Source organism: Tachyglossus aculeatus, chromosome 1 (assembly GCF_015852505.1).
Source record: "Tachyglossus aculeatus isolate mTacAcu1 chromosome 1, mTacAcu1.pri, whole genome shotgun sequence".
Lineage (NCBI taxonomy): Eukaryota > Metazoa > Chordata > Mammalia > Monotremata > Tachyglossidae > Tachyglossus > Tachyglossus aculeatus.
This window is the reverse complement of record NC_052066.1, coordinates 69,489,649-69,517,007: the sequence shown is the minus strand read 5'-3', so window position 1 is coordinate 69,517,007 and position 27,359 is coordinate 69,489,649. Positions and strand designations below refer to the sequence as shown.

The 27,359-nt window shown below is 48.3% G+C and overlaps 1 protein-coding gene across 1 annotated transcript; it reads right to left on the bottom strand.

Annotated features, from left to right (window-relative positions):
- Window positions 1-4,834: 4,834 nt before the first annotated feature.
- Window positions 4,835-17,495, bottom strand: CHRNG (cholinergic receptor nicotinic gamma subunit). Its single transcript, XM_038745228.1, has 12 exons — window positions 17,450-17,495; window positions 17,040-17,179; window positions 16,904-16,948; window positions 14,790-14,899; window positions 13,103-13,258; window positions 12,746-12,843; window positions 11,496-11,696; window positions 9,531-9,645; window positions 8,876-8,990; window positions 7,392-7,608; window positions 6,227-6,360; window positions 4,835-4,999 (listed from the first exon to the last, which is right to left on the bottom strand). Exons 1-12 carry the CDS (start codon window positions 17,493-17,495, stop codon window positions 4,835-4,837), a joined length of 1,542 nt encoding a protein of 513 aa, XP_038601156.1.
- Between the last annotated feature and the right edge of the window lie 9,864 nt (window positions 17,496-27,359).

Here is a 27,359-nt window from a genome sequence, read left to right as displayed (position 1 = left end):
CCACTTGTCAGCTGTGTGACTTTGGGCAAGTCACTTCACTTCCCAAGCGCTTAGTACAGTGCTCTGCACACAGTAAGCGCTCAATAAATATGATTGATTGATTGATTGATTGATTCTCTGCGCCCCAGTTCCCTCATCTGTAATATGGGAATGAAGACTGTGAGCCCCACGTGGGACAACCTGATGATCTTGTCTCTATCCCAGTGCTTAGAACAGTACTTGGCACATAGTAAGCACTTAACAAATACCATCATTATTATTATCTGGGGAAGGGAGGGGGATGAATTAAGGGAGCAATATAATTGATTGATGGATATTGAGCACTTACTCTGTGCAGAGCACTATACTGAACACTTGGGAGAGTACAATCCAACACAGTTGGTAGTTATGTTCCCAGCCCACAAGGAGCAAATCTAATTATTGCTTTTGATGTTTTGGTGTGAGTTGATAATGCAAATTCTGGAAAGTTTGAATACCAATTAATAACTAAAATACAAGTTTTCCTATTATTTTTGATTCACCTCAACCAAATTCTGGCTGACTGTTACCATAGAACCTCATCTATTATTTCTTCCCTTTATTTACATAAGTCATTAATGTACTTCAGATACTTAACAGTTTCTATTTGCTTTAAGAAGCAACGTGGCTTAGTGGAAAGAGCACGGGCTTTGGAGTCAGAGGTCGTGAGTTCTAATCCTGGCTCTACCACTTATCAGCTATGTGACTTTGGGCAAGTCACTTAACTTCTCTGGACCTCAGTTACCTCGTCTGTAAAATGGGGATGAAGACTGTGAGCCCCACATGGGACAACCTGATTACCTTGTATCTACCCCAATGCTTAGAACAGTGCTTGGCACATAGTAAGGGCTTAACAAATACTATTATTATTATTATTATTATTATTATTATTATTATTATTATTATTATTATTCTAGAAGTACTTCCAGTAGTTTTTTCCTATATCTACATTTTTATTCTAGTAACTTTAATCTCCAATGAAGGAATCTACAAAAGTTGCATCTCTGATTTGAATTAACACTGTTAGAGACAATGCAGAATTTCATCTTCTGCCTCATCTTATGTGCAATTTGAATTGTTCAAAGATCTCATTGTCTTTTTGGTTAGCAATAGTCCTAAAATCTTTGACCCAAGTTATAATTACTCTCGTTAAATTGTGATAGATTAAAACCACATCTTTATTTGCTCTAGGTTGATTTATTCACGTGTGTTTATTATTTAAATCTATTTTCTCACGCACCTATGGTTCGTTTTTCCATTTATGTCTACTCCTTCCACCTTGAGCTTGAAAGTCTTTGGCGGCAAATATTTTATCTTTTACTTCTTTTGTGCGTCCTCCAAGGGCCCAATTCAACGCTCCAGCAAAATGGATCAGGTGATAGCAAGGCCTTCTGGACAGAGCACGGGCCTGGGAATCAGAAGGACCTGGTGTCTAATTCCAGCTCATCTACTTGTCTGCTTATGTGACCTTGGGCAAGTCGCTTAACTTCTCTGTGCCTCAGTTTCTCACCTGTAAAATGGGGATTAAGTCTGTGAGCCCCATGTGGTACAGGGACTGTGTCCATCCTGATTACTTTATATCTACCCTAGCATTTAGAACAGTGCCTGGCACATAGTAAAGTGTTTAACAAATGCCACAGACACAAAAAAATTAAATGATGTTGATAAATAATGAAGGTGTTTCTTTCCTTAATACAGTGATAAGTGCTTATTACAGTGCTAAGCCTTTAGTGCCATGCCCTGTGCACAGTAAGCGCTCAATAAATGCCTTCGGTTGATTATGATGTTTTGGAATCTGGCAACTTGCATGAGCCTGAGAGCCGGAAGGACCTGGGTTTTAATTCTGTCTCTGGCACTTGTGTGCTCTGTGACCTTGGGCAAGTAACTTCACTTGTCTCTGCTTCAGTTACTTCACTGTAAAATGGAGATTAAAACTGTGAGTCCCATGTTGGATATGGCTTCAAGGCTCTCCATCCTCTCGCCCCCTCCTACCTCACCTCCCTTCTCTCCTTCTCCAGCCCAGCCCACACCTTCCACTCCTTTGCTGCTGCTAACCTCCTCACCGGGCCTCGTCCTCGCTTGTTCCACTGTCGACCCCCAGCCCATGTCCTTCCCCGGGCCTGGAATGCCCTCCTTCCACACATCCACCAAGCTAGCTCTCTTCCTCACTTCAAAGCCCTACTGAGAGCTCACCTTCTCCAGGAGGCCTTCCCAGACTGAGCCCCCTTTTTCCTCACCTCCTCCCCATCACCCCCCCCGCCCTACCTCCTTCCCCTCCCCACAGCACCTGTTTATATGTTTGTACAGATTTATTACTCTATTTATTTTACTTGTACATATTTACCACTCTATTTATTTTATTAATGATGTGCGTATAGCTATAATTCTATTTATTCTGAAGGTTTTGACACCTGTCTACATGTTTTGTTTTGCTGTCTGTCTCCCCCTTCTAGACTGTGAGCCCGTTGTTGGGTAGGGACTGTCTCTATATGTTGCCAATTTGTACTTCCCAAGTGCTTAGTCCAGTGCTCTGCACACAGAAAGCGCTCAATAAATACGATTGAATGAATGAATGAATATGGACTGTGTCCAACCAAATTGGCTTGCATCTACTCCAGCCACTTAGTACAGTGCCTGGAACATAGTAAGTGCTTAACCAATACCATAAAAATAGATTCTTTTTTAGAGTTGGTCTAACTGCTCTCTCAGGATTGAATAAATTATCTGTAGAAATTATTTCCAGTCGAAAAGAACCTTTTCAGTCCACTTTAAAGCCATAGGTACTTCAATCTGTTCCATATCAACATCGATTTTTTTCCTTACTCCATCTGTATTCTATATTTTGCATTTCAGTTCAGTCCTCATATCATACAGTGCATCTTTGTGATATTTAAATGTCACTGCACGCTTTTTGAGCCAAGGACAAATAAGTTATGGAGGATCTAACTATGTCCAAATGCATGGTCTCTCCTGCTGTAATCTTCTGCTACCTGTGTTGTCTTCTAGAGCACAGCTACTGTCCTTTCATTCATTCATTCATTCATTCAATCGTATTTATTGAGCACTTACTGTGTGTGGAGCACTGCACTAAGTGCTTGAGAAGTACCAGTTGGCAACATATAGAGACAGTCCCTACCCAACAACGGGCTCACAGTCTAGAAGGGGGAGACAAACAAAACAAAACATGTGGACAGGTGTCAAGTCATCAGAACAAATAGAAATAAAGCTAGATGCATTATTAACAAGATAAATAGAATAGTAAATATGTACAAGTAAAATAAATAGAGTAATAAATCTGTACAAACATAGATACAGGTGCTGTGGGAATGGGAAGGAGGTAGGGCCGGGGGAATGGGGTGGAGGAGAGGAAAAAGGGGGCTCAGTCTGGGAGCCTTCTCGGTGTCCTTCTCGGTGACATGATATTCTAACAAGAAGAAGAGGGCAGTGGCTGCTTGATAAATCTGATAAGACACCCTCACCCCAACAGCTCAAAGTTTTGGGTCAAATCTCATCGGAGGGAAAATCAGCCCCTGGCTTAAGCAGATGGCAGAATCAGGTCAGGAGAAACCTCGATGAAGGAAAAGCTGGGGTCATGGCAGGGCCTCTGAAATATTGACTGAGGAGTTGAGGAAAACTTGTCGATATCAGAGTGAGAAGGCTACGTCTTTTCCTTCCCAAGGTCTCCAGTGCCTCTAGAATTAATCCAGGGGAAGAAGCATGGCCTCGTCATCATCATCATCATCGTCCTCAATGGTATTTATTGAGCACTCACTACGTGCAGAGCACTGCACTAAGTGCTTGGGAGAGTACAATTCAACCAACGGTAGATACATTTCCTGCCCCCAGTGAGCTTACAGTCTGGAAGAGGTGACAGGCATTACTATAAGTAATTTATAATATAGGATTTATAGATATGATGGAAAGAGTATGGGCCTGAGAGTCAGAGGACCTGGATTTTAATCCCAGCCCTGCCAATTGCCTGCTGGGTGACTTTGGGCAAGTCACTTCACTTCAGAGAAGCAGCGTGGCTTAGTGGAAAGAGCACGGGTTTGGGAGTCAGAGGTCATGGGTTCTAATCCCGGCTCCACCACTTGTCAGCTGTGTGATTTGGGGCAAGTCATTTAACTTCTCTGTGCCTAGGTTACCTCATCTGTAAAATGGGGATTAAGACTGTGAGCCCCATGTGGGACAACCTGATTACCTTGTATCTACCCCAGTGCTTAGAACAGTGCCTGGCACATAGTAAGCACTTAACAAATGCCATCATTATTATAATTATTATTCTCTGGGCCTCAGTTTCCTCAACCATAGAACTGTTTTCCTTCCTATTAGACTATTAGTCCCCTGTAGCTGATTGTCTTAGAACAATGCTCCAGCTCTTAGAACAGTGCTCCAATGCTTAGAACAGTGCTTGGCACATAGTAAGCACTTAACAAATGCAATTATTATTATTATTCCAGCACTTAGTTCTGCGTTTGGCACATAGTAAGCTTTTAACAATTGTTAATATCATCATCATCATTTCCACTATTCCATTACCAACAGCCAAACCAGTTGCTCATACCTGTCTCTTTATTTTCCCCAATTTTTATTCAATTTTTGAGCTCGGATCGCAGACCACCAAGGGTCCCAAGTGGGTCAACATGCAGTCCTCAGCGATGACCCAACCTCGGTTCCCAGGATCAGGATAGGAAGTCAGAGTCTGAGATGCAGCTTTGGGGTACAGGGTGCGTTTCTCCGGACCACCCCCTCAGCCACAGGTATGTTGGGGGTCCCCAGGGTCTCCCAGCCTCCAGAGCCAGCCGTGCTTGTAGTATTAGGGCAAGTAGGTGTGGGGATCCCCGGGAAATGGGAGTTCGGGAACTTGGTTGTAATGGGCCATAAGGAAAATGCCAACGGTGCCACAGAAGAAAAGCAAGACCATAGCTAGAAAGCAAACCCGATCCAGCACTCTGCCCACCAGGATCCATTCTTCATTCTCCTGCGGGGAAGGGACAAATAAACATGGGGGAGGTCAAGGCCAGGGTCACACCAAATTCTCTGCCCTTCTCCCCCCAACGTCCTGAATTTTTCTGCCCTAACAGTCCTTTGGCCGACCCCACTCCTTAGCCAATCAATTCATCAATCAATGGTATTCATTGAGCACACACTGTGTGCAGAGCATTGTAATAATAATAATTATTACTATGGTATTTGTTAAGTGCTGACTCTGTGCACTCTTCTAAGCGCTGGAGTAGATACAAGATAATCAGGTTGGACACAGTCCCCGTCCCACAGTCCCCCCCGCCCTACTTCCTTCCCCTCCCCACAGCATTTGTATATATATTTGTACAGATTTATTACTCTATTTTACTTGTACATATTTACTATTCTATTAATTTTGTTAATGATGTGCATATAGCTATAATTCTATTTGTTCTGACGGTTTTGACACCTGTCTACATGTTTTGTTTTGTTGTCTGTCTCCCCCTTCTAGACTATTGTTGGATAGAGACTGTCTCTATATGTTACCGACTTGTACTTCCCAAGCGCTTAGTACAGTGCTCTGCACACAGTAAGCGCTCAATAAATACGATTGAATGAATGAATGGATGAATAATAATAATGACATTTGTTCAGTGCTTATTATGTGCAAAGCACTGTTCTAAGCACTGGGGAGGATACAAGGTGATCAGGTTGTCCCATGTGGAGCTCCCAGTCTCAATCCCCATTTTATAGATGAGGTAACTGAGGCCCAGAGAGGTGAAGTGACTTGCCCAAGGCCACACAGCAGACAAGCGCTTAGTACAGTGCTCTGCACACAGTCAGCACTCAATAAATACGACTGAATGAAGTGGCGGAGCCAGGATTAGAACCCACGACCTTCTGACCCTCAGGCCTGTGCTCTGTCCACTAAGCTATGCTGCTTCGACAATGTACTGAGCACCTGGGAGAGCACAAGTGCTTAACGCAGTGGTTTACACACGATAAGTGCCCAATAAATGCGGCTGAATGGATACCACAGTCAGTCAATCGTATTTATTGAGCGCTTTATGTGTGCAGAGCACTGCACTAAGCGCTTGGGAGAGTCCAATATAGCAATGAACAGACAGGTTCCCTGCCCGTAATGAGCTTGCGGTCTCCAGTTCGCTTCAGGATGAGGTTTCCAGCCGCCCAGTTTGGTCTCCCCCCGTCACACTCCCACCCCCAGTCCCCTGCACCTGCTCACATTGTCAAACTGGTTTTGCTGACATCGGGCGCGGGCAATGAGCTTGCAGGCTTCCACGCAGGCCTGAATGGCGGGAGCTGCCCTTTTCAGGCTGACGCACAACTCCTGGCTCTGTCCGTACTCCAGCCCATTCCCTGGCAGAAGAAGCAGGAAAGTAGGAGAGGTGGGCAGGAAGATGGGGTTGGGGCAGAAGTGTGATCAGTCCGTCAGTCAATCGTATTAATTGAGCGCTTACCGTGTGCAGACCACTGTTCTAAGCGTTTGGGAGAGTACAATGTAACAATAAACGGATGCATTCCCTGCCCACAACGAGCTTACAGTCTTAAGCGCTTAGTACGCTGCTTAGAAGAAGCAGCGTGGCTCAGTAGGAAAGAGCCCGGGCTTTGGAGTCAGAGGTCATGGGTTCAAATCCCGGTTCTGCCCATTGTCAGCTGTGTCACTTTGGGCAAGTCACTTCACTTCTCTGGGCCTCAGTTCCCGCATCTGGAAAATGGGGACTAAAACTGTGAGCCCCACGAGGGACCACCTGATCACCTTGTATCCTTCCCAGCGCTTAGAACAGTGCTTTGCACATAGTAAGCGCTTAATAAATGCCATCAGTAATAATGATAATACAGTGCTCTGCACACAGTAAGCGCTCAATAAATACGATTGATTGATAGAGCAGACATGGGAGAAACTGGTGCCAACCTGAGGATGAGGGCACTCTCCCCTGGCCTGGAACTTTTATCGGTGACTACTTACATGCAGTGGGCATAATAATAATAATAATAATAACAATAATAATAATAATAATGATGATGATGGCATTTGTTAAGCACTTACTATGTGCAAAGCACTGTTCTAAGCGCTGAGGGGGGGATACAATGTGATCAAGTTGTCCCACGTGGGGCTCACAGTCTTAATCCCCATTTTTACAGATGAGGTAACTGCGGCTCAGAGAAGTTAAGTGACTTGCCCAAGGTCACGCAGCAGACTTGTGGTGGAGCCGGGATTCGAACCCATGACCTCTGACTCCAAAGCCCGGGCTCTTTCCACTGAGCTACGCTGCATCTTCAGGCATGACACCCACGAGCCTCCAGGGGTTTCTGGAAGGCTCGGGAGGGAGGCATAACTTCCACCTTCTCTCTTCTCCCACTCCCCACCCACCCCTTGCCCGCCTCACCGATTCTCTCCAGCGCAGCCTTCACCAGCCCATCCCGCTCTTTCCGCCGCTGGAAAACGAGTTCGCTCCGTGGCATCCACAGGGCGGCCTCGTCCCCGGACCCCTCTGCTCGCTCTGGTGAGGTAGTCCGGGGTGGAGGTGGCGAGTCCTGGGGGACTAGAGGGGCCAGGGGTCGCACGTGCATCCTCAGGAGGCGGGGCAGCAGCAGCAAGAACACCTAGGAGAGAGTCGGAGGATGAGGAAGGGCATGTTCTTCGGCCTGGGGGGCGGTGGGCTTCCTGGGCCCAGGACCAAGAACAAGTCTTGGGGGAGCTGGAATGGGAGTGAGCCTATTGCCATAAAGGAGTATCAGATGGGTTAGGGCCTCCTTGGCTGGGAATCATTTTTTTTTGGTATATTCATGCATTCAATTCAATCATATTTATTGAGTGCTTACTGTGTGCCAAACACTGGACTAAGCGCTTGGAAAGTACAATTCGGCAACAGATAGAAATAGTCCCTACCCAACAACGGGTATATATTAAGCTCTTACTATACTTCTGGCAGTATGTACTATACTATACAGGCAAGTTGCTACCTCAAGTAGTACACTGTATTATTGGCAAGAGCAAAGGCTTGAGAGTCAGAAGATGTGCTAATGTTACATTAGAACGTTACATGAGAACATTAGAATGTTCTAATTCTGGCTCCACAACCTGTCTGCTGTGTGACCTGGGACAAGTCACTTACCTTCTCTGTACCTCAGTTACCTCATCTGTAAAATGGGGATTGGAGACTGCCAGTCCCACATGGGACAACCTTTATCCCAGGGCTTAGAACAGTGCTTGGCACATAATGAGCGCTTAACAAATACCATAATTATTCATTATTATTATTATTAAGTGCTGGGGTAGACACAAGATAATCAGATTGGACACAGTTCCTGTCCCACATAGGCCTCACAGTCTTAATCTCCATTTTACAAATGAGATAACTGAGGTATGAAGTGAATTGACTTGCCCGAGGTCACCCTGCAGACAAGTGGCAGAGCCAGGATTATAACCCAAGTCCTCTGGATCTTGGAATCAATCAATCGTATTTATTGAGCGCTTACTGTGTGCAGAGCACTGTACTAAGCGCTTGGGAAGTACAAGTTGGCAACATAGAGAGACGGTCCCTACCCAACAGTGGGCTCACAGTCTAAAAGGGGGAGACAGAGAACAAAACCAAACATACTGACAAAATAAAATAAATAGAATAGATATGTATAAGTAAAATAAATAAATAGAGTAATAAATATGTACAAACTAGGCGCATGGGCAGCAATGAGCCCTGGAAAGACGGAGAGGCAGGAGGGAGGTGGGGAAGGGTTTAGGCAGCAAGGGAAGGGCACCGGTCTGGTCTGGGAGCTCTGAGGAGAATCAGAGGTGGCCCCAAGCCCAATAAAAAGGAGGCTGTGGGGAAACGGCAAGCTCACAGGCTGAGGGATGGGGAACGCATCCCACCTTGCGGACTCCTCGGGCCATGGCGTGGGTGTGGGGCGTCCGGAGAGAGACGTTGAGCACAATCACAGCGTTCACCACGATGAGAATGGTCACCACCAGAAGGAAGGTCAGGTACCTGCAAGGATGGGGGGAGGGAAGGAAGGAGACGAAGTGGAGGGGTGGGGCAATTCATTCATTCAATCATATTTATCGAGCACTTAATGTGTGCAGAACACTGTTCTAAGCGCTTGGGAGGGGACAATATGACAATAAACAGACACAATCCCTGCCCACGACGAGCTTACAGCCTACGGGGGTGGGGGAGACAGACATCAATACGAATAATAAATTACAGTTCTAACAATAGAACAGACACATTTCCTGCCCACAAAGAGCTGACAGTCTAATAATAATAACTGTGGTATTTGTGAAGCGCCTGCCCACTGTTGGGTAGGGACTGTCTCTATATGTTGCCAATTTGTACTTCCCAAGCGCTTAGTACAGTGCTCTGCACATAGTAAGGGCTCAATAAATACGATTGATGATGATGATGCTAAGCACCGTTCTAAGCGCTCAGACTCCCTGGCTCCAGCTGTCCCCCATTACCAGGGCCCTCCTGCCCATGTCTCTGAGAGGAGCCTCGGTTAGAGGGGTGGTGGAAGGGGGATCCCCATACTTGCTGATGAGTGGCACGGCCTGGGAGGTCTCCGGCACCTTCTTGGCGACGAGGAAGAGAAAGACGGTCTGGGCGAGCAGCACGTTGATGGAGACGGTGCACTTCTGACCACCAGCTGTGCCAGGGGAAAAGACCAACTCAGGAGGGTCAGGACCGGACCCGCTTCCCAACCGCCTCCCCCAAACTGATTACAAGGAACTGATAATGCCTGGAACCCTAGACTGTGAGCCCACTGTTGGGTAGGGACCATCTCTATATGTTGCCAACTTGTACTTCCCAAGCGCTTAGTCCAGTGCTCTACACACAGTAAGCGCTCAATAAATACAATTGATTGATTGATTGATTGATTGAACCCAGCTGATGATGTCTGGAAGAAGAAGTTGCCGGCCCCGGCCCCAGGGAGCCCTGAGGATTCGCCCCTCCCTCAGCCCCATGGCACTTACGTACATATCTATAAATTATCGATTTATATTAACATCCATCTTCCCCTCTGGATGGTTAGCTCCTGGAGGGTTGGGAACTTATCTACTAGCTCTGTTGCATTTTAATAATAGTAATAACAATAGTGATATTCGTTAAGCACTTACTATATGCCAGGCCCTTTCTAAGCGCTGGGGTGGATTCCAGAAAATTGGATTGCACACAGTCCCTGTCCCACATGGGGCTCACATCCTGAATCCCCATTTTACAGGTGAGGTAACAGAGGCATAGAGAAGTGAAGTGGCTTGCCCAAGGTCACACAGCAGACTTGTTTCGATGTCTGGCTCCCCACCTTCTAGACTGTGAGCCCACTATGGGTAGGGATTGTCTCTATTCGTTGCTGAATCATACTTCCCAAGCACTCAGTAATAATAATAATAATAATAATGGCATTTATTAAGCACTTACTATGTGCAAAGCACTGTTCTAAGCACTGGGCTGGTTACAAAGTGATCAGGTTGTCCCACGGGGGGCTCACAGTCTTAATCCCCATTTTACAGGTGAGGGAACTGAGGCCCAGAGAAGTTAAGTGACTTGCCCAAAGTCACACAGCTGACAGTTGGTGGAGCCGGGATGTGAACCCCTGACCTCTGACTCCAAAGCCCGTGCTCTTTCCACCAAGCCTCGCTGCAGTACAGTGCTCTGCACACAGTGAGCACTCAATGAATCTGATTGAATGAATGAATGAACAAGTCGGGGGTGCAGGGATTAGAACCCAGGTCAATCAATCAATCAATCGTATTTATTGAGCGCTTACTGTGTGCAGAGCACTGTACTAAGCCCTTGGGAAGTACAAGCTGGCAACATATAGAAACAGTCCCTACCCAACAGTGGGCTCACAGTCTAGAAGGGGGAGACAGAGAACAAAACCAAACATACTAACAAAATAAAATAAATAGAATAGATAGGTACAAGTAAAATAAATAAGTAAATAAATAGAGTAATAAATATGTACAAACATATGTACATATATACAGGTGCTATGGAGAAGGGAAGGAGGTAAGATGGGGGGGATGGAGAGGGGGACGAGGGGGAGAGGAAGGAAGGGGCTCTGTCTGGGAAGGCCTCCTGGAGGAGGTGAGCTCTCAGTAGGGCCTTGAAGGGAGGAAGAGAGCTAGCTTGGCGGATGTTGGGAGGGAGAGCATTCCAGGCCCGGGGGAGGACGTGGGTCGGGGGTCGATGGCGGGACAGGCGAGAACGAGGCACTGTGAGGAGATTAGCGGCAGAGGTCCTTCTGATCCCCAGACCGGTGTGCTATCCACTAGGCCCTGCTCTTCCAAGCACATAGTACAGTGCTCTGCACCCAGTCAGCACTCAATAAATACCACTCCTTGATTGATGGGTTGAGTTGTCGTGGAAGATGGGCCCCCTAACCCTTGTGGCAGCTGAGAGCTCTTCCCCAGGGTCAGAACCGCCTCCAGTATCCTGTCTGATGATGGTGTCGATGGCCCCTGGGAGCGTGCGGTCCCGTAGTAGGCGCGTTACCCTTGGCAGGCAGGAAGTAGATGAGGATGGCGACCGAGGAGATGAGCACACAGGGGGCAATGATGTTAATGACGTAGAAGAGGGGCTTCCGCTGGATCAGCAGGTAGAAAACCACCCTCTGGTGCCCGGGCTCATCCGGGGACACCCGTGGATCCAACAGCTTCTTGGCTGGGCGGTGCTTGATGGCCCATTCGCCGTTCTCTGTGCCAGGAGAGGAGGCAGGGGATGAAAAGGAAATGCCGCTCAGAGGAAGATGGCAATTGACTGGAAGTTGATCATAATAATGGTGGTGTTTGTTAAGCACTGACTCTGTGGGAAGCAGCGTGGCCTGGTGGCAACAGCCCGGGCTTGGGAGCTGGAGGATGTGGGTTCTAATTTCGGCTCTGCCACTTGTCTGCTGTGTGACCTACAGCAAGCCACTTAATTTCTCTTTGCCTCAGTTACCTCAACTGTATGATGGGGATTAAGACCATGAGCCCCATGAGGGACAACCTGATTACTCTGTATCTACCCCAGCACTTAGAACAGTGCTTCGCACATAGTAAACGTTAAACAAATATTATTATTATTATTATTATTATTATTATTATTATTATGTACCAGGCACAGGGATGGATGGCCTTTTATGAGATCTCTGTCCCACATAATAATTTTGATGGTATTTATTAAGCGCTTACTATGTGCCAGGTACTGTACTAAGCACTGAGGTAGAAAGAAGCAAATCGAGTTGGAACAGTTCCTGTCTCACTTGGGGCTCACCATCTCAATCCCCCCTTTAGCAGACGAGGTAACTGAGGAACGGAGAAGTGAAGTGACTTGCCTAAGGTCACACGGCAGACAAGTGGCTGAGCCGGAATTAGAACCCATGACCTTCTGACTCACAGGCCTGGGCTCTATCCACTATGCCACATTTCTCCTGAGCACAGAGGGGAAGGGGAGTTAATAATAATAATAATAATTTTGGTATTTGTTAAGCTCTTACTATGTGCCAAGCACTGTTCTAAGCGCTGGGGGAGATACAAGATAATCAGGTTGTCCCACATGAGGCTCACGGTCTTCATCCCAGTTTCCCAGATGAGGTCGCTGAGGCCCAGAGAAGTGAAGTGACTTGCCCAAAGTCACACAGCTGATAAGTGGTGGAGCCAGGATTGGAACCCGTGACCTCTGACTCCCAAGCCCGCGCTCTTTCCACTGAGCCACGCTGCTTCTCTGGAGTTGTCTGGAGTCGAGACCCGGAGAAAAAGGGTTACCAGTGAAGGCTTCGGGGTCAATGAAGATCCACTCGATGGTTTGGCCGTCTTCCTGGCTCAGCTGCAAGTCGATCTCATTGGCGCTGTAGGTCTGGGATCTGGTGGCCGGGGAAGATGGGGGAGAAGCAGCGGAAGGGAGAAAGCCAAGTCCCTGATTGACTGACTCTTGTCTGAGTAGGCCCGTGGCACACACTAAAGGCTGCGATTATGTCTGGATATCAATCTGTGGGCTTGTGTCCCGGCCAGTGGACACGCACCCACACACCGGCCCCATCTTCTGGATGGCTCGCTTCCGCCCAAGTCCCTGGATTCCCTCTGCCCCTCCCTCCCCCTCGTCGCCCGGCTCGCGGTTCTCACTGGAAAACGAGGGAGCAGTTCTGCCAGTCGAAGGGAAAGTAGGTGACGGTGACGGGGCAGGAAGAGCGGAAGATGGCCGGTGGCAGCCAGTAGATGCAGCCGTCAGGAGACACCAGCAGGTTGCAATACAGGGCTACCTCGAAGATGCCATCCACGCTGGTGCGCGAAGAGCCCCGGGGGCATGGGTCAGCCAGGCACGGCATCCCTGATCGGTTCAAACCCTGACCCGACAGGCCCTCCCCCTTGGGACTCTGACCTGGAGTGTCCTCAGGGTCTGTGTGACCCCGAAGTAGACAATCCCCGCCCTCCCTTTCAGCTTCTCCTCCAGACTCCTTCCCTCATCCTTCAGGTGGTCTTATCGGCCTTTCCCAACCCCCACCCCAATTGCCTTCATCTCCACATCTCCCAGCTTCCCTCCCCAGTTCTCCCACCTTCAATTTTCCTTCATTCCCCCATCTCTCAGCCTCCCTCCCCAGTTCTTCCACCCCCAGATTTCCTTCGTCCCACATCTTCCCCTCTAAGTCCTGAGCTCACTGTGGGCAGGGAATGTATCTGATGTTATCTTGTACTCTCTTCAGAGCTGAGTGCAGTGCTTTGCACACAATAAGCGCTCAATAAATACAACTGAATGAATGAATGAGTGAATATATCGCCCAGCCTCCCTCCCCAGTTCTCCCACCCCCAGATTTCCTTCATCCTTCATCCCACATCTCCCCCTCTGAGGCCTGAGCTCACCGTGAGCAGGGAATATATCTGATGTTATCTTGTACTCTCCCCAGAACTGAGTGCAGTGCTTTGCACACAGTAAGCGCTCAATAAATACAACTGAACGAATGAATGAATGAATTTATCACCTAGCCTCCCTCCCCAGTTCTCCCAGCCCCAAATTCCCTTTATCCTTCATCCCACATCTCCCCCTCTGAGGCCTGAGCTCACTGTGAGCAGGGAATGTATTTGATGTTATCTTGTACTCTCCCCAGAGCTGAGTGCAGTGCTTTGCACACAGTAAGCGCTCAATAAATACAACTGAATGAATGAATGAGTGAATGTATCACCCAGCCTCCCTCCCCACTTCTCCCACCCCCCAATTCCCTTAATCCTTCATCCCACATCTCCCCCCTCTGAGGCCTGAGCTCACCAAGGGCAGGGAATGTATTTCACATCTTGTACTCTCCCCAGCGCTGAGTGCAGTGCTTTGCACACAGTAAGCGCTCAATAAATACAACTGAATGAATGAATGAATGTATTACCCAGCCTCTCTCCCTAGTTCTCCCACCCCCCAATTCATCCTTCATCCTACATCTCCCCCTCTGAGGCCTGAGCTCACGGCGGGCAGGGAATGTATCTGATGTTACCTTGTACTCTCCCCAGCGCTGAGTGCAGTGCTTTGCACACAGTAAGCTCTCAATAAATACAAGTGAATGAATGAATGAATGAGTGAATGTATCTCCCAGCCTCCCTCCCCAGTTCTCCCACCCCCAAATTCCCTTCATCCTCACATCTCCCAGCCTCCCTCCCTACTTCTTGTCAGCCTCCATTCCCACTCCCCCACCGCCTCAATCACTCGCTAGTTCTTCACCATACTTTCCTGAGCTCTCTCAGGTGGCATTTCCCTTCACCGCCCCAGACCCCCGACCTTCTATCCCTGGGCCGACCCCTCCCCACCCGACCCTCAGCCCCTCCTCACTTATTTTCCAGCACCACGTCCGGCCACCAGACCATGGTGGATGGCACCCTCAGCACTTTCACGTCCTCGTAATCCCGGGGGTCCCAGCGGAGACGGTAATCACACCATTGCTGCACGGGGGGCGGCGGGGCGGGGGGAGGCAAGGGGGTGCCCATAGCTGCTGTTCCACTCACAGGCCTGGTCACCCCCCACCCCCTAGTTCGTTCTCTCCACTCTCAGCTGGAAACCCATCCCCTCACTGCCCCGCTCACACACCCCTTCCCCAGGGAAAGCAGCATGGCCTAGTGGAAAGAGCTCCACACCCACAGGACCTGGGAGACAGAGGATCTGGGTTCTAATCCCGTCTCCGCTGTGTACCTGCTGTGTGATCTTGGGCGAGTCACTTCGTTTCTCTGCGTCTCTCAGTTTCATTCATTCATTCAATTCATTCAATCACATTTATTGAGCGCTTACCGTGTGCAGAGCACTGGACTAAGCACTTGGGAAGTACAAGTTGGCAACATATAGAGACGGCCCCTACCCAACAACGGGCTCACAGTCTAGAAGAAGGAGTTTCCTCAACTCCTTTCCATTGGTTTTAAGGAACTCAGTCATCTTGGTCCCTCTTACCTTATCTTACCTTGCTGCTTTGCTATGACAACCCAGCCTGCAAACTTTGCTCTTCTAATAATAATAATAATAATAATAATAATAATAATAATGGCATTTGTTAAGTGCTCACTATGTGCAAAGCACTGTTCTAAGCGCTGGGGGGGATATAAGTTGATCAGGTTGTCCCGCATGGGGCTCACAGTCATCCTCCCCATTTTACAGATGAGGTAACTGAGGCTCCGAGAAGTTAAGTGACTTGCCCAGTGTCACACAGCAGACATGTGATGGAGCCGGGATTTGAACCCATGACCTCTGACTCCAAAGCCCGGGCTCTTTCCACTGAGCCACGCTGCTTCTCTAATGCCCACCTACTCATTGTACCTCAGTCGCATCTATCTTATCACTGACCTCTCACACACCTCCTGCCTCTGGCCTGGAACGCCCTACCTTTGCATATCCCAAAATCACTCTCTCCACCTTCATAATGATAATAATAATGATGGCATTTGTTAAGCACTTACTATGTGCAAAGCACTGTTCTAAGTGCTGGGGAGGCTACAAGGTGATCAGGTTGTCCCACGGGGGAGCCAACAGTCAATGCCCATTTTACAGATGAGGTAACTGAGGCACAGAGAAGTGAAGTGACTTGTCCAAAGTCACACAGCTGACAATCGGCAGAGCCAGGATTTGAACCCATGACCACTGACTCCAAAGCCCGTGCTCTTTCCACTGAGCCATGCTGCTTCTCTAACTTCATAACTTTACTGAAGTTACCTCCCCTGCAAGAGGCCTTCCCTGTCTAAGCCCTCATCTCCCCTTCTCCCACTCCCTTCTGTGCCGCTCTTACTTGCTCCCTCATTCATCCTCCCTCCCACTCCCACAGCACGTACATATAGATCTGTATATGTCTTTAATTAATTAATTTATTTAATCCATTTATCTATTTATATTAATATCTGCCTCCCCCTCTAGACTGTGAGCTCATTGTGGGCAGGAATGAGTCTGCTGTTGTGCTCTCTCAAGTGCTACACACGGTGCTGGGCACACAGTAAGAGCTCAATAAATATGATTGAATGAATGAAGTGCTTAACAAATATAATAATAATAATGATGACAATAATAATAATGATAATTGTGGTTTCGGTTAAGTGCTTACTATGTGCCAAGCACTGTACTAAGGGCTGGGGCAGATACAAGCAAATCGAGCTGGACATAGTTCCTGTCTCACTTGGGGCTCACCGTCTCAATCCCCCCTTTTACAGACGAGGTAACTGAGGCACGGGGAAGTGAAGCGACTTGCCTAAGGTCACACGGCAGACAAGTGGCTGAGCTGGGATTAGAACCCAGGACCTTTTGACTCCCAAGACTGTGCTCTATCCACTAGCCATGATGATGATGATGCCTGGACCCTAAGGGCTGTAGGGTCTTTGGCTTTGGGCAAACCCCAACAGGGACCGGCCTCAGAAAAGCACAAAGGGCTATGGGAGTCGGGTGGTGTCGGGAGGGGAGGTATGGGCTCTTACCATCTCTATCCAGACGTTGGTGGTGAGCGCTTCCTCCCGCTCATTCTAGGGGCAGAGCAGGGAAGGTCCATGTGAGCCTCCTGGGGATTAATCCCTTCCTCTCCCGGCCCCTCCACGACCCCGGGGAAGGGCTCACCAGGGAGATGAGGTTGGTGAGGGTGAGTTTCAGGCTGACGTTCACGATGTCTGAGTCCCGTTCGGCCGGTCTCAGGTGCCGGTTGTAGTCCCTCATCAGGTCGTCGAGTAGCCTCTCCTCCTGGTTCCGCCCCTGGGAGCCTGGGGGAGAGACAGGGGTCTGACCACCCCCCAGGGGGGCTAGGATGGAGGAACCCCCAGGGAGGACCAGGGATCCAGGCTGGGGGTCGCCAGGTCGGAGCTGGGCACTGGTGCCAGCCGGAGGCCCCATGGGGCAAGGTCCCACGGTCCCAACCCATTCCCCACCTGCTCCCTAATGTCCCTTCTGGCTCCTTGGCCCCCTGGACTCCCCTTTCCCTCATTACCCTGAGCTCCTGTGCCCCCTTCCCTTATGCTCCCCATGCCCGGTACCCATGCAGGCGACCAGCAGCAGCGGCAGAGCTCGGAGCCAGACCATGGCAGCGGAGGGAGGAAGGAGGGAAGGCTGGGGTGAATGGCTCCCCTGGTCGGGGTAGATATCTCCACCCCATCCCCGGCCCCTTCCCCGGCCTCTTTCCCAGCCCCCCGGCTCTTCTTCCTCAAGCCAGGCCCGGGGTCCAGCTGCTGGGCCGCAGCAGTTTCAGCTGTCATCGAGAGGGACACAATGAGGGGCTCAGATTACCGGGAGGGAAGGGTGGGGGTGAAATATTTCCAGGGGCAGGGGGGAGGCTGGCTCCATGCCTCCCCACCCCCTCAAACCTGCTCCCTCCTCTTCTAGCTCCAGGCCGAACATATCCATAAAAGTTGTATTTCTTCGTAGGTATGTCTCTTTATTTGTCTCTAGACTGTGAGCTCATTGAGGGCATGGATTGGCACTGTTTACTACTGTATTATACTTTCCCTAGCGCTTAGTAATAATAATAATAATAATAATGGTATTTTTAAAGTGCCATGTGCCAGGCACTGTATTAAGCACCGGGATGGGTGCAAGCGAATCAAGTTGGACCCAGTCCCTGTCCCACGTGGGGCTCACAGTTTCAATTCCCATTTTCCAGATGAGGTAACTGAGGCCCAGAGAAGTGAAGTGACATGCCCAGAGTCACACAGCAGACAAGTGGTAGAGCCAGGATTAGAACCCATGACCTTCTGACTCCCAGGTCTACACTGGGTCCAGTTCATTCATTCATTCATTCATTTATTCATTCATTCATTCATTCAATCGTATTTATTGAGCGCTTACTGGGTGCAGAACACTGTACTAAGCTCTTGGGAAGTACAAGTTGGCAACATATAGAGATGGTCCCTACCCAACAGCGGGCTCACAGTCTAGAAGGGCGAGACAGAGAACAAAACAAAACATATGAACAAAATAAAATAAATAGAATAGATATGTACAAATAAAATAAATACATAAATAGAATAATAAATACATACAAACATATATACATATATAGAGGTGCTGTGGGGAGGGGAAGAAGGTAAGGTGGGGGGATGGGGAAGGGGAGGAGGAGGAGAGGAAGGAGGGGGCTCAGTCTGGGAAGGCCTCCTGGAGGAGGTGAGCTCTCAGTAGGGCTTTGAAGGGAGGAAGAGTGCTAGCTAGGCGGATGTGTGGAGGGAAGGAATTCCAGGCCAGGGGGAGGACGTGGGCCGGGGGTCGACGGTGGGACAGTCAGTCCCAGTGGGTGGGCAGGTTGGCTCTCCTGCTAACCGAGATGCCCAGAACCACTCCCTTCCCCTGGCTCCCTTCCCCTGTCCCCCCTTCTCAGGACATTGGATACAGCCGGGAACGGGACAGGGAGTAACTGGAGAATATGTTTATCCTCCGGCTTTCACTGAATATATGTGATATGTGTCCCTCTACCCCTTCTCTCCAAGCTCCTTGAGGGCAAGGTAGCTACAGCGCCTGGCACAAAGTAAGTGCTTAACCAATACCATAATTATTATTATTATTACTATTATTACTATTAGAGAAGCAGCATGGCTCAGTGGAGAGAGTGTGGGCTTTGGAGTCAGAGGTCATGGGTTCAAATCCCGGCTCCGCCAATTGTCAGCTGCGTGATTTTGGGTAAGTCACTTAACTTTTCTGTGCCTTAGTTATCTCATCTGTAAAATGAAGATTAAGACTGTGAAGCCCCACGTGGGACAACCTGATCACCTTGTAACCTCCCCAGTGCTTAGAACAGTGCTTTGCACATAGTAAGTGTTTAATAAATGTCATTATTATTATTATTACTATTATTATTTAGCTATTACTTTCTGTCCTAAGAGTCTGATAGTTTCCCAAGCTCTCAATAAATGGAAATAAATGACGAATGGTATGAGTAGGTGGATTTGTTCATTCAATCGTTCATTCAATCATATTTATTAAGCACTTACTGTTTGCAGAGCACTGTATTGAACGCTCGGGAAAGTACAATACAACAATAGAGACAGTCCCTGCCCACAACAAGCTCACAGTCTAGAGGGATAGAGACAGACATCAATATCAATAAATAAATAAGATGACAGATTTTAGCATCAGTGCTATGGGGGTGGGGAGGGGGGAAGAGCAAAGGGAGAGAGTCAGGGTGACTGTCCCTAGTTGATCCTGGGGAACCAACCATCTCAAGGTCAAATGCTCCAGCAAGCGGAACTCGGAAGCGAGGGTGGGATACCGCCCCAACAACCAAAACTGCTAGATTGACAGCCCAAGCTGGGACTACAGAAGGTGTCCCTCGCCCCCGTGCCAATCCAATTAGGTATGGAGGAGGGGGGGGCGCAGAGATTGGATAAACTGAGGCCAGAAGCTGGAATGGCCTAGGGGCAAAGGTGATAAATACCTGCAACCTCTGACCCTCTGGGCAGAGGATTGAGACTTGCAACAGCCAGCTGCAGAGTGCCTCTGTTCAGAGCTATTAGAAGCCTGCTCTGCCTGCACCAAGTGAGGAGCAGTGGGATGGGGGACTGTCCCGTCCCACTGGACGTTTGTGGGGCTGGAAGCCAGGTGCTTCATCATGGATATGTAACACATGAATGGATTCCTCCCACGTGGAAAATACTCGTGGGTGGGAGCCAGGGGCTCTCCCACAGGTGTGTAACTCAAGTGGATTCCTCCTGGTAGGGAAGCTCTAACATTAGCAATTAATCACATTCCTCCCAAAAGGGAAGTTCAATTCATTGCCCCTAAACAAATAATTCAATTTGCCTCATGGAATAAATTTTATATAAAACCCAGGCTTTCCATCCCCGGCCTCCCCGCCCGCCACCGCCCCCCCCCCCGCACCGTCTCTGTCTCTGTCTCTCTCTCACCATGCCAATTCCTGAATGAACCCACCCCTGGGCGATGGGTGACAGTGATGCAGAAGGGAGTGGGAGATGATGAAAAGTGGGGCTTAGTCTGGGAAGGCCTCTTGGAGGAGATGAGCCTTCAGAAATGCTTTGAAGTGGTGAAGAATAATTGTCTGGCAGATTTGAGAAGGGAGGGTGCTCCAGGCTACAGATAGGATGTGGGCCAGGGGTCGGTGGTGAGACAGACGATACAGAGGCCCAGTGAGAAGGTTAGCATCAGAGGAGTGGAGTGTGCAGGCTGGGCTGTAGAAGGAGAGTGAGGTGAGATAGGAGGGGGCAAGTTGATGGAGTGCTTCAAAGCCAATAGTGAGGAGTTTTTGTTTGATAAAGAGGGGGATAGGCAACCACTGGAGATTTTTGAGGAGGGAGGTGATATGCCCTGAACGTTTCTGTAGAAAGATAATCCAGGCAGCGGAGTGAAGTATAGACTGAAATGGGGAGAGGCAGGAGACGCACGAGGCTTTGTGTCGGAGACGACTCAACAGCATAAGACAAGAGCCCATATCAGGATGGAATGCAGTGGCAACCATCAATATACTGAAAGATGGATTCCGATCATCTTTACGGATCTCTCTCCGGGGGGACCCACATTGGCATAGCCTAAGCAGCTAGGTCACAATTTGCCATCCAATTTCCGGAAAAATATAGTTACATACAGTTGTAGTTACATTGGAATAGTGTGTGTGTGTGTGTGTGTGTGTGTGCGCGCGCGCGCTTGGGTCCATAGGTTTCTTCCAACATCTTGGGCATCTTGCAGGCAAATCCTGAGCCCTGATTGGATGGCCGAAGTCCAAAGGGGTCCAGGTGATCGTGGCCCACTGCAGAAATAAGAGAAACAGCGTGGCTCGGTGGAAAGAGCAAGGGCTTTGGAATCAGAGGCCATAGGTTTGAATCCCGGCTCCGCCACCTGTCTGCTGTGTAACCTTGGGCAAGTCACTTCACTTCTCTGAGCCCCAGCTATCTCATCTGTAAAATGGGGATGAAGACTGTGAGCCCCGTGTGGGACAACCTGATCACCTTGTATCTCCCCCAGCACTTAAAACAGTGCTTTGCACATAGTAAGCGCTTAACAAATGCCATTATTATTATTATTATTAAATAACGTTAAGGTCTAGGACCACCCATGAAGTTGGCCTTGTGGGTGAATCCTGCTGGATGTCATTTGAGCCCGGTGGCTCAAATTGAGCTAGTCTCAATTTGAGACTGAACTCCTTATCTTCCCTCCCAAACCCTGCCCTCTCCCTGACTTTCTCATCACTGTTGGTGGCACTACCATCCTTCCCGTCTCACAAGCCTGCAACCTTGGTGTCATCCTCAACTCCATTCTCTCGTTCACCCCTCACATCCAATCCATCACCAAATCCTGCCGGTCTCACCTCCGCAACATTGCCAAGATCCGCCCTTTCCTCTCCATCCAAACTGCTACCCTACTCGTTCAATCTCTCATCCTATCCCGACTGGATTACTGCATCAGCCCCCTTTCCAATCTCCCATCCTCCTGTTTCTCCCCACTTCAATCCATACTTCATGCCACTGCCCGGATCATCTCTGTGCAGAAACGCTCTGGGCATGTTACTCCCATCCTCAAAAATCTCCAGTGGCTACCAATCAACCTATGCATCAGGCAAAAACTCCTCACCCTGGGCTTCAAGGCTGTCCATCCCCTCGCCCCCTCCTACCTCACCTCCCTTCTCTCCTTCTCCAACCCAGCCCGCACCCTCCACTCCTCTGCCGCTAATCTCCTCACCGTGCCTCGTTCTCGCCTGTCCCGCCATCGACCCCCGGCCCACTTCATCCCCCTGGCCTGGAATGCCCTCCCTCCTAACATCGCCAAACTAGCTCTCTTCCTCCCTTCAAAGCCCTACTGAGAGCTCACCTCCTCCAGGAGGCCTTCCCAGACTGAGCCCCCTCCCTCCTCTCCCCCTACTCCCCCTCCACATCCCCCCGCCTTACCTCCTTCCCCTCCCCACAGCACCTGTATATGTGTGTATATGTTTGTACAGATTTATTACTCTATTTATTTGTTTATTTTACTTGTACATATTTATTCTATTTATTTTATTTGGTTAATATGTTTTGTTTTGTTGTCTGTCTCCCCCTTCTAGACTGTGAACCCGCTGTTGGGTAGGGATCGTCTTTATATGTTGCAAACTTGTACCTCCCAAGCGCTTAGTACAGTGCTCTGCACACAGTAAGCACTCAATAAATACGAATGAATGAATGAATGAATGAATGATTAGAACCCAGGTCCTTCTGACTCCCAGGCCTGTGCTCTATCATTCATTCATTCATTCAATCATATTTATTGAGTGCTTACTGTGTGCAGAGCACTGTACTAAGCGCTTGGGAAGTACAAGTTGGCAACATACAGAGACGGTCTCCACCCAACAACGGGCTCACAGTCTAGAAGGGGGAGACAGACAACAAAACGAAACATGTGGACAGGTGTCAAGTGCTTAGTGCAGTGTTCTCCAGGTAGTAAGTGCTCAATAAATACCATTGATGATGACTAGCATAGTGCCAGTGCTGTCCTACAGCACCCTATTGTCTTGGTAATAATAATAATAATAATGATGGTATTTGTTAAGCGCTTACTATGTGCAAAGCACTGTTCTAAGTGCTGGGGAGGTTACAAGGAGATCAGGTTGTCCCAAGGGGGGCTCACAGTTTTAATCCCCATTTTACAGATGAGGTAACTGAGGCACAGAGAAGTTAAGTGACTTGCCCAAAGTCACACAGCTGATAGTTGGCGGAGCTGGGATTTGAACCCATGACCTCTGACTCCAAAGCCCGTGCTCTTTCCACTGAGCCACGCTGCTTCCCTGCTTCTAGACTGTGATCCCACTGTTGGGTAGAGACCGTCTCTATATGTTGCCGATTTGTACTTCCAAAGTGCTTAGTACAGTGCTCTGCACACAGTAAGCGCTCAATAAATATGAATGAATGAATGAATCCCTGTCCCATGTGGGGCTCACAGTCTCAATCCCCATCTTCCAGATGAGTTAACTGAGGCCCAGAGAAGTGAAGAGATTTGCCCAAGGTTACACAGCAGACCAGTGGCAGAGCTGGGATTAGAACCTATGATCTTCTGACTGCTGCTACTACTAACAGGCTCCCTTGCCTCCCTACCTCGGGCCAAGGGTTCACATGAGAAAAAGGGGACACAATGAAAGGCTTCTTAAAACAATTAGAGGGGAAGGAGGCAGTGGTAGAAGAAAAAATAAAAGAGCTAAACCCCTACAGCTCCGTCATGAAAATCATCTTGAAAATGGGATGCCACAAACCTGTGTGTTTCAGAAAAGGGACTAGGCAGAGACAAAAGCGATGATGCATGGAAATTGATTCAACGGAAACATTATATAATGGATAACTAATAGTGGAAAGAATAATAATAATGGTATTTGTTAAGTGCTTACTATGTGCCAGGCACTGTACTAAGCACTTGGATAGATGCGAGCTGATCAGGATAGACAGAGTCCCTGTCCCACGTGGGGCTGACGGTCTCGATCCCCATTTGACAGATGAGGTAACCGAGGCCCAGTGAAGTGAAGTGACTTGCCCCAGGTCACATGCCAACTTAGTCTTTGCCACCACACTAGCCAGCTATTTTTAAGGATTTGGGGTGTACCTGTCCAACTTGCAAAATGCCCTAGGTGAGCCCACTGTTGGGTAGGGACTGTCTCTATCTGTTGCCAACTTGTACTTCCCAAGTGCTTAGTACAGTGCTCTGCACACAGTAAGTGCTCAATAAATACGATTGATTGATTGATTTTGTACAGAAGCTTCACATTTGATAGCCCAGTTCTAGGAGACAGAGCCAGGATTAATGCCCAGGTTTCCTGATTCCCTGGAGCTGTGCTCTTTCCCCTGGACTGACAGCAATCAATCCCTCCATCATATTTATTGAGTGCTTACTATGTGCAGAGCACTGTACTAAATGCCTGAGAAGATACAATATAGTGTGGTGAGCCCAAGAGCCAGGGCTTGGGAGTCAGAGGTCTGGGTTCTAATCCCACCTCCGCCGCTTGTCAGCTGTGTGACTTTGGGCAAGTCACTTCACTTCTCTGTGCCTCAGTGACCTCCTCTGTAAAATGGGGATTAAGACTGTGAGCCCTGTGTGGGACAACCTAATTGCCTTCTAAACCCCAGTGCTTAGAACAGTGCTTGGCACATAGCAAGCGCTTAACAAATACCAACATTATCATTATTAACATTATTATTAGTGACTATTTGTGATCCCGTGAAAAACAAGAAGGAAGACTTGTCTACATGTTTTATTTTGTTGTCTGTCTCCCCCTTCTAGAATGTGAGCCTGTTGTTGGGTAGGGACCTCCTCTATATCTTGCTGACTTGTACTTCCCAAGCGCTTAGTACAGTACTCTGCACACAGTAAGTGCTCAATAAATACGATTGAATGAATGAATGAATGATCATAGGTGTGGTTTGACCTTACTACATGTCACCGAGGCTCCCCGGGTCCAGGAAGGTCCTGGTTGGTATGAACTGGGGGCTGAGGACACACAGCAATAGTGTTTATTAATAAACAAGAAAAACAGCGTGGCCTCGTGAATAAGGCACGGGCCTGGGGGTCAGCAGGACCTGGGTTCTAATCCCGGCTCCGCCACTTGTCTGCTGTGTGACCTTGGGCCAGTCACTTCACTTCCCTGTACCTCAGTTACCTCATCTGTAAAATGGGGATTAACACTGTGAGCCCCCTGTGGGACAGAGATTGGGTCCAACCTGATTAGCTTGTATGTACCCCAACACTTAATACAGTGCCTGGCACATAGTAAGCACTTAATACCATAAAAAAATGAATAGGGTTGGTAGTTCTGTGCCCACAAGGAGCTTACAGTTTAGAGGGAGAGTCAGAAATAATATAAAGAAATAAATTATGGATATGTACATAAGCGCTGTGGGGCTGGGGCTGGGGTGAATATCAAGTGCTCAAAGGGGACAGATCCAAGTTCAGAGCTGATGCAGAAGGGAGAGGGAGTCAGGAAAAAGGGGGTTTACTTGAAGAAGGTTTAATAAGGTTTTAAATGTGGGGAGAGCCGGGGACCTGCATATATGTTTGTACAGATTTATTACTCTATTTATTTTTCTTGTACATATTTACTATTCTATTTATTTTGTTAATGATGTGCATTTAGCTTTAATTCTATTTGTTCTGATGACTTGACACCCGTCCACGTGTTTTGTTTTGGTGTCTGTCTCCCCCTTCTAGACTGTGAGCCTGTTGGTGGGTAGGGACCGTCACTATATGTTGCCATCTTGTACTTCCCAAGCGCTTAGTACAGTGCTCTGCACACAGTAAGAGCTCAATAAATACGATTGAATGAATGAATGAATATATGGGGGAGGATGTAGGAAAAGGGTCAGCGGTGAGATAGATGAAGGTAAATACAATGAGACTGTGAGCCCACTGTTGGGTAGGGACTGTCTCTATATGTTGCCAACTTGTACTTCCCAAGCGCTTAGTACAGTGCTCTTCACACAGTAAGTGCTCAATAAATACGATTGATGATGATTGATGAGCAAGCTGGTGATATAGGAGTGGAGTGGGCAGACTGGGCGGTAATGGGAAATCTGTGAGGTAAGGTAGGAGTGGGTGAGCTGATTGCTTTAAAGATGATGGTAAGGAGTTCCTGTTTGATGGGAAGTAGATGAACCACCCCTGGAGGTTCTTGAGGAGTGTGGAGATGCCGACTGAACAGTTTTGTAGAAAAATGATGCGTGCAGCAAAGTATGAACTGGAGTGGGGAGAGACAGAAGGCAGGGAGCTCAGTGAGGAGGCCAATGCAGTAGTCAAGGCAGGAGAGGATAAATGCTTGGATCAAGGTAGTAGCATTTTGGATGGAGAGGAAAGGCTGGATTTTAAAGATGTTGTGAAGGTAGAATCGACAGGATTTGGTGATAGATTGAATGTGGGGATTGAATTCATTCATTCAATCATGTTTATTGAGCGCTTACTGTGGGCAGAGCACTATACTAAGCGCTTGGGAAGTATAATGTGAGATGGAGGCTAGTGGAATTGCCTACAATGATGGGAAGGAGAAGGGGAGGATTGGGTTTGGGAGGAAGATAAGGAATTCTGTTTGGGATACGTTTAGTTTGCAGTGTTGGCAGGATGTACAGGTATGACATTATTATCACTACCATATGTAAGAGCTTACTATGTATCAATCAATCAATCAATCAATCATATTTATTGAGCGCTTACTATGTGCAGAGCACTGTACTAAGCACTTGGGAAGTACAAATTGGCAACACATGGAGACAGTCCCTACCCAACAGTGGGCTCACAGTCTAAAAGGGGGAGACAGAGAACAGAACCAAACATACCAACAAAATAAAATAAATAGGATAGAAATGTACAAGTAAAATAAATAAATAAATAAATAAACAGAGTAATAAATATGTACAACCATATATACATATATGCAGGTGCTGTGGGGAAGGGAAGGAGGTAAGATGGGGGGATGGAGAGGGGGACGAGGGGGAGGAGGACATCAAGCAATGTTCTAAGTGCTGAAGAAGATACAAGTTAATCAGTTTGGATACGGTCCCTGCATAGAAGGAGAGAGGGACAAGCTGGAGAAGTAAATGTGTGTTAAAATGGTAGTTGAAGTCATGGGAGCAAATGAGTTCTCTAAGAGATTAGGTGTAGATAAAAAATAGAAGGGAACCTGGAACTGAAACTTGAGGGTCATCCACTGACAGAGATGGGAGGCATAGGAGGAGCCTGCAAAGGGACTGAGAAGGAGCAGTCAGAAAACCGCCTGTCCCCTCGTTGACCCCCAGCCCACGTCCTCCCCCGGCCTGGAATCCCCTCCCTCTGCACATCCACCAAGCTAGCTCTCTTCCTCCCTTCAAAACCCTACTGAGAGCTCACCTCCTCCAGGAGGCCTTCCCAGACTAAACCCCCTTTTTCCTCTCCCCCTCCCCATCCCCCCGCTCTACCTCCTTCCACTCCCCACAGCACCTGTATATATGTTTGTACAGATTTATTACT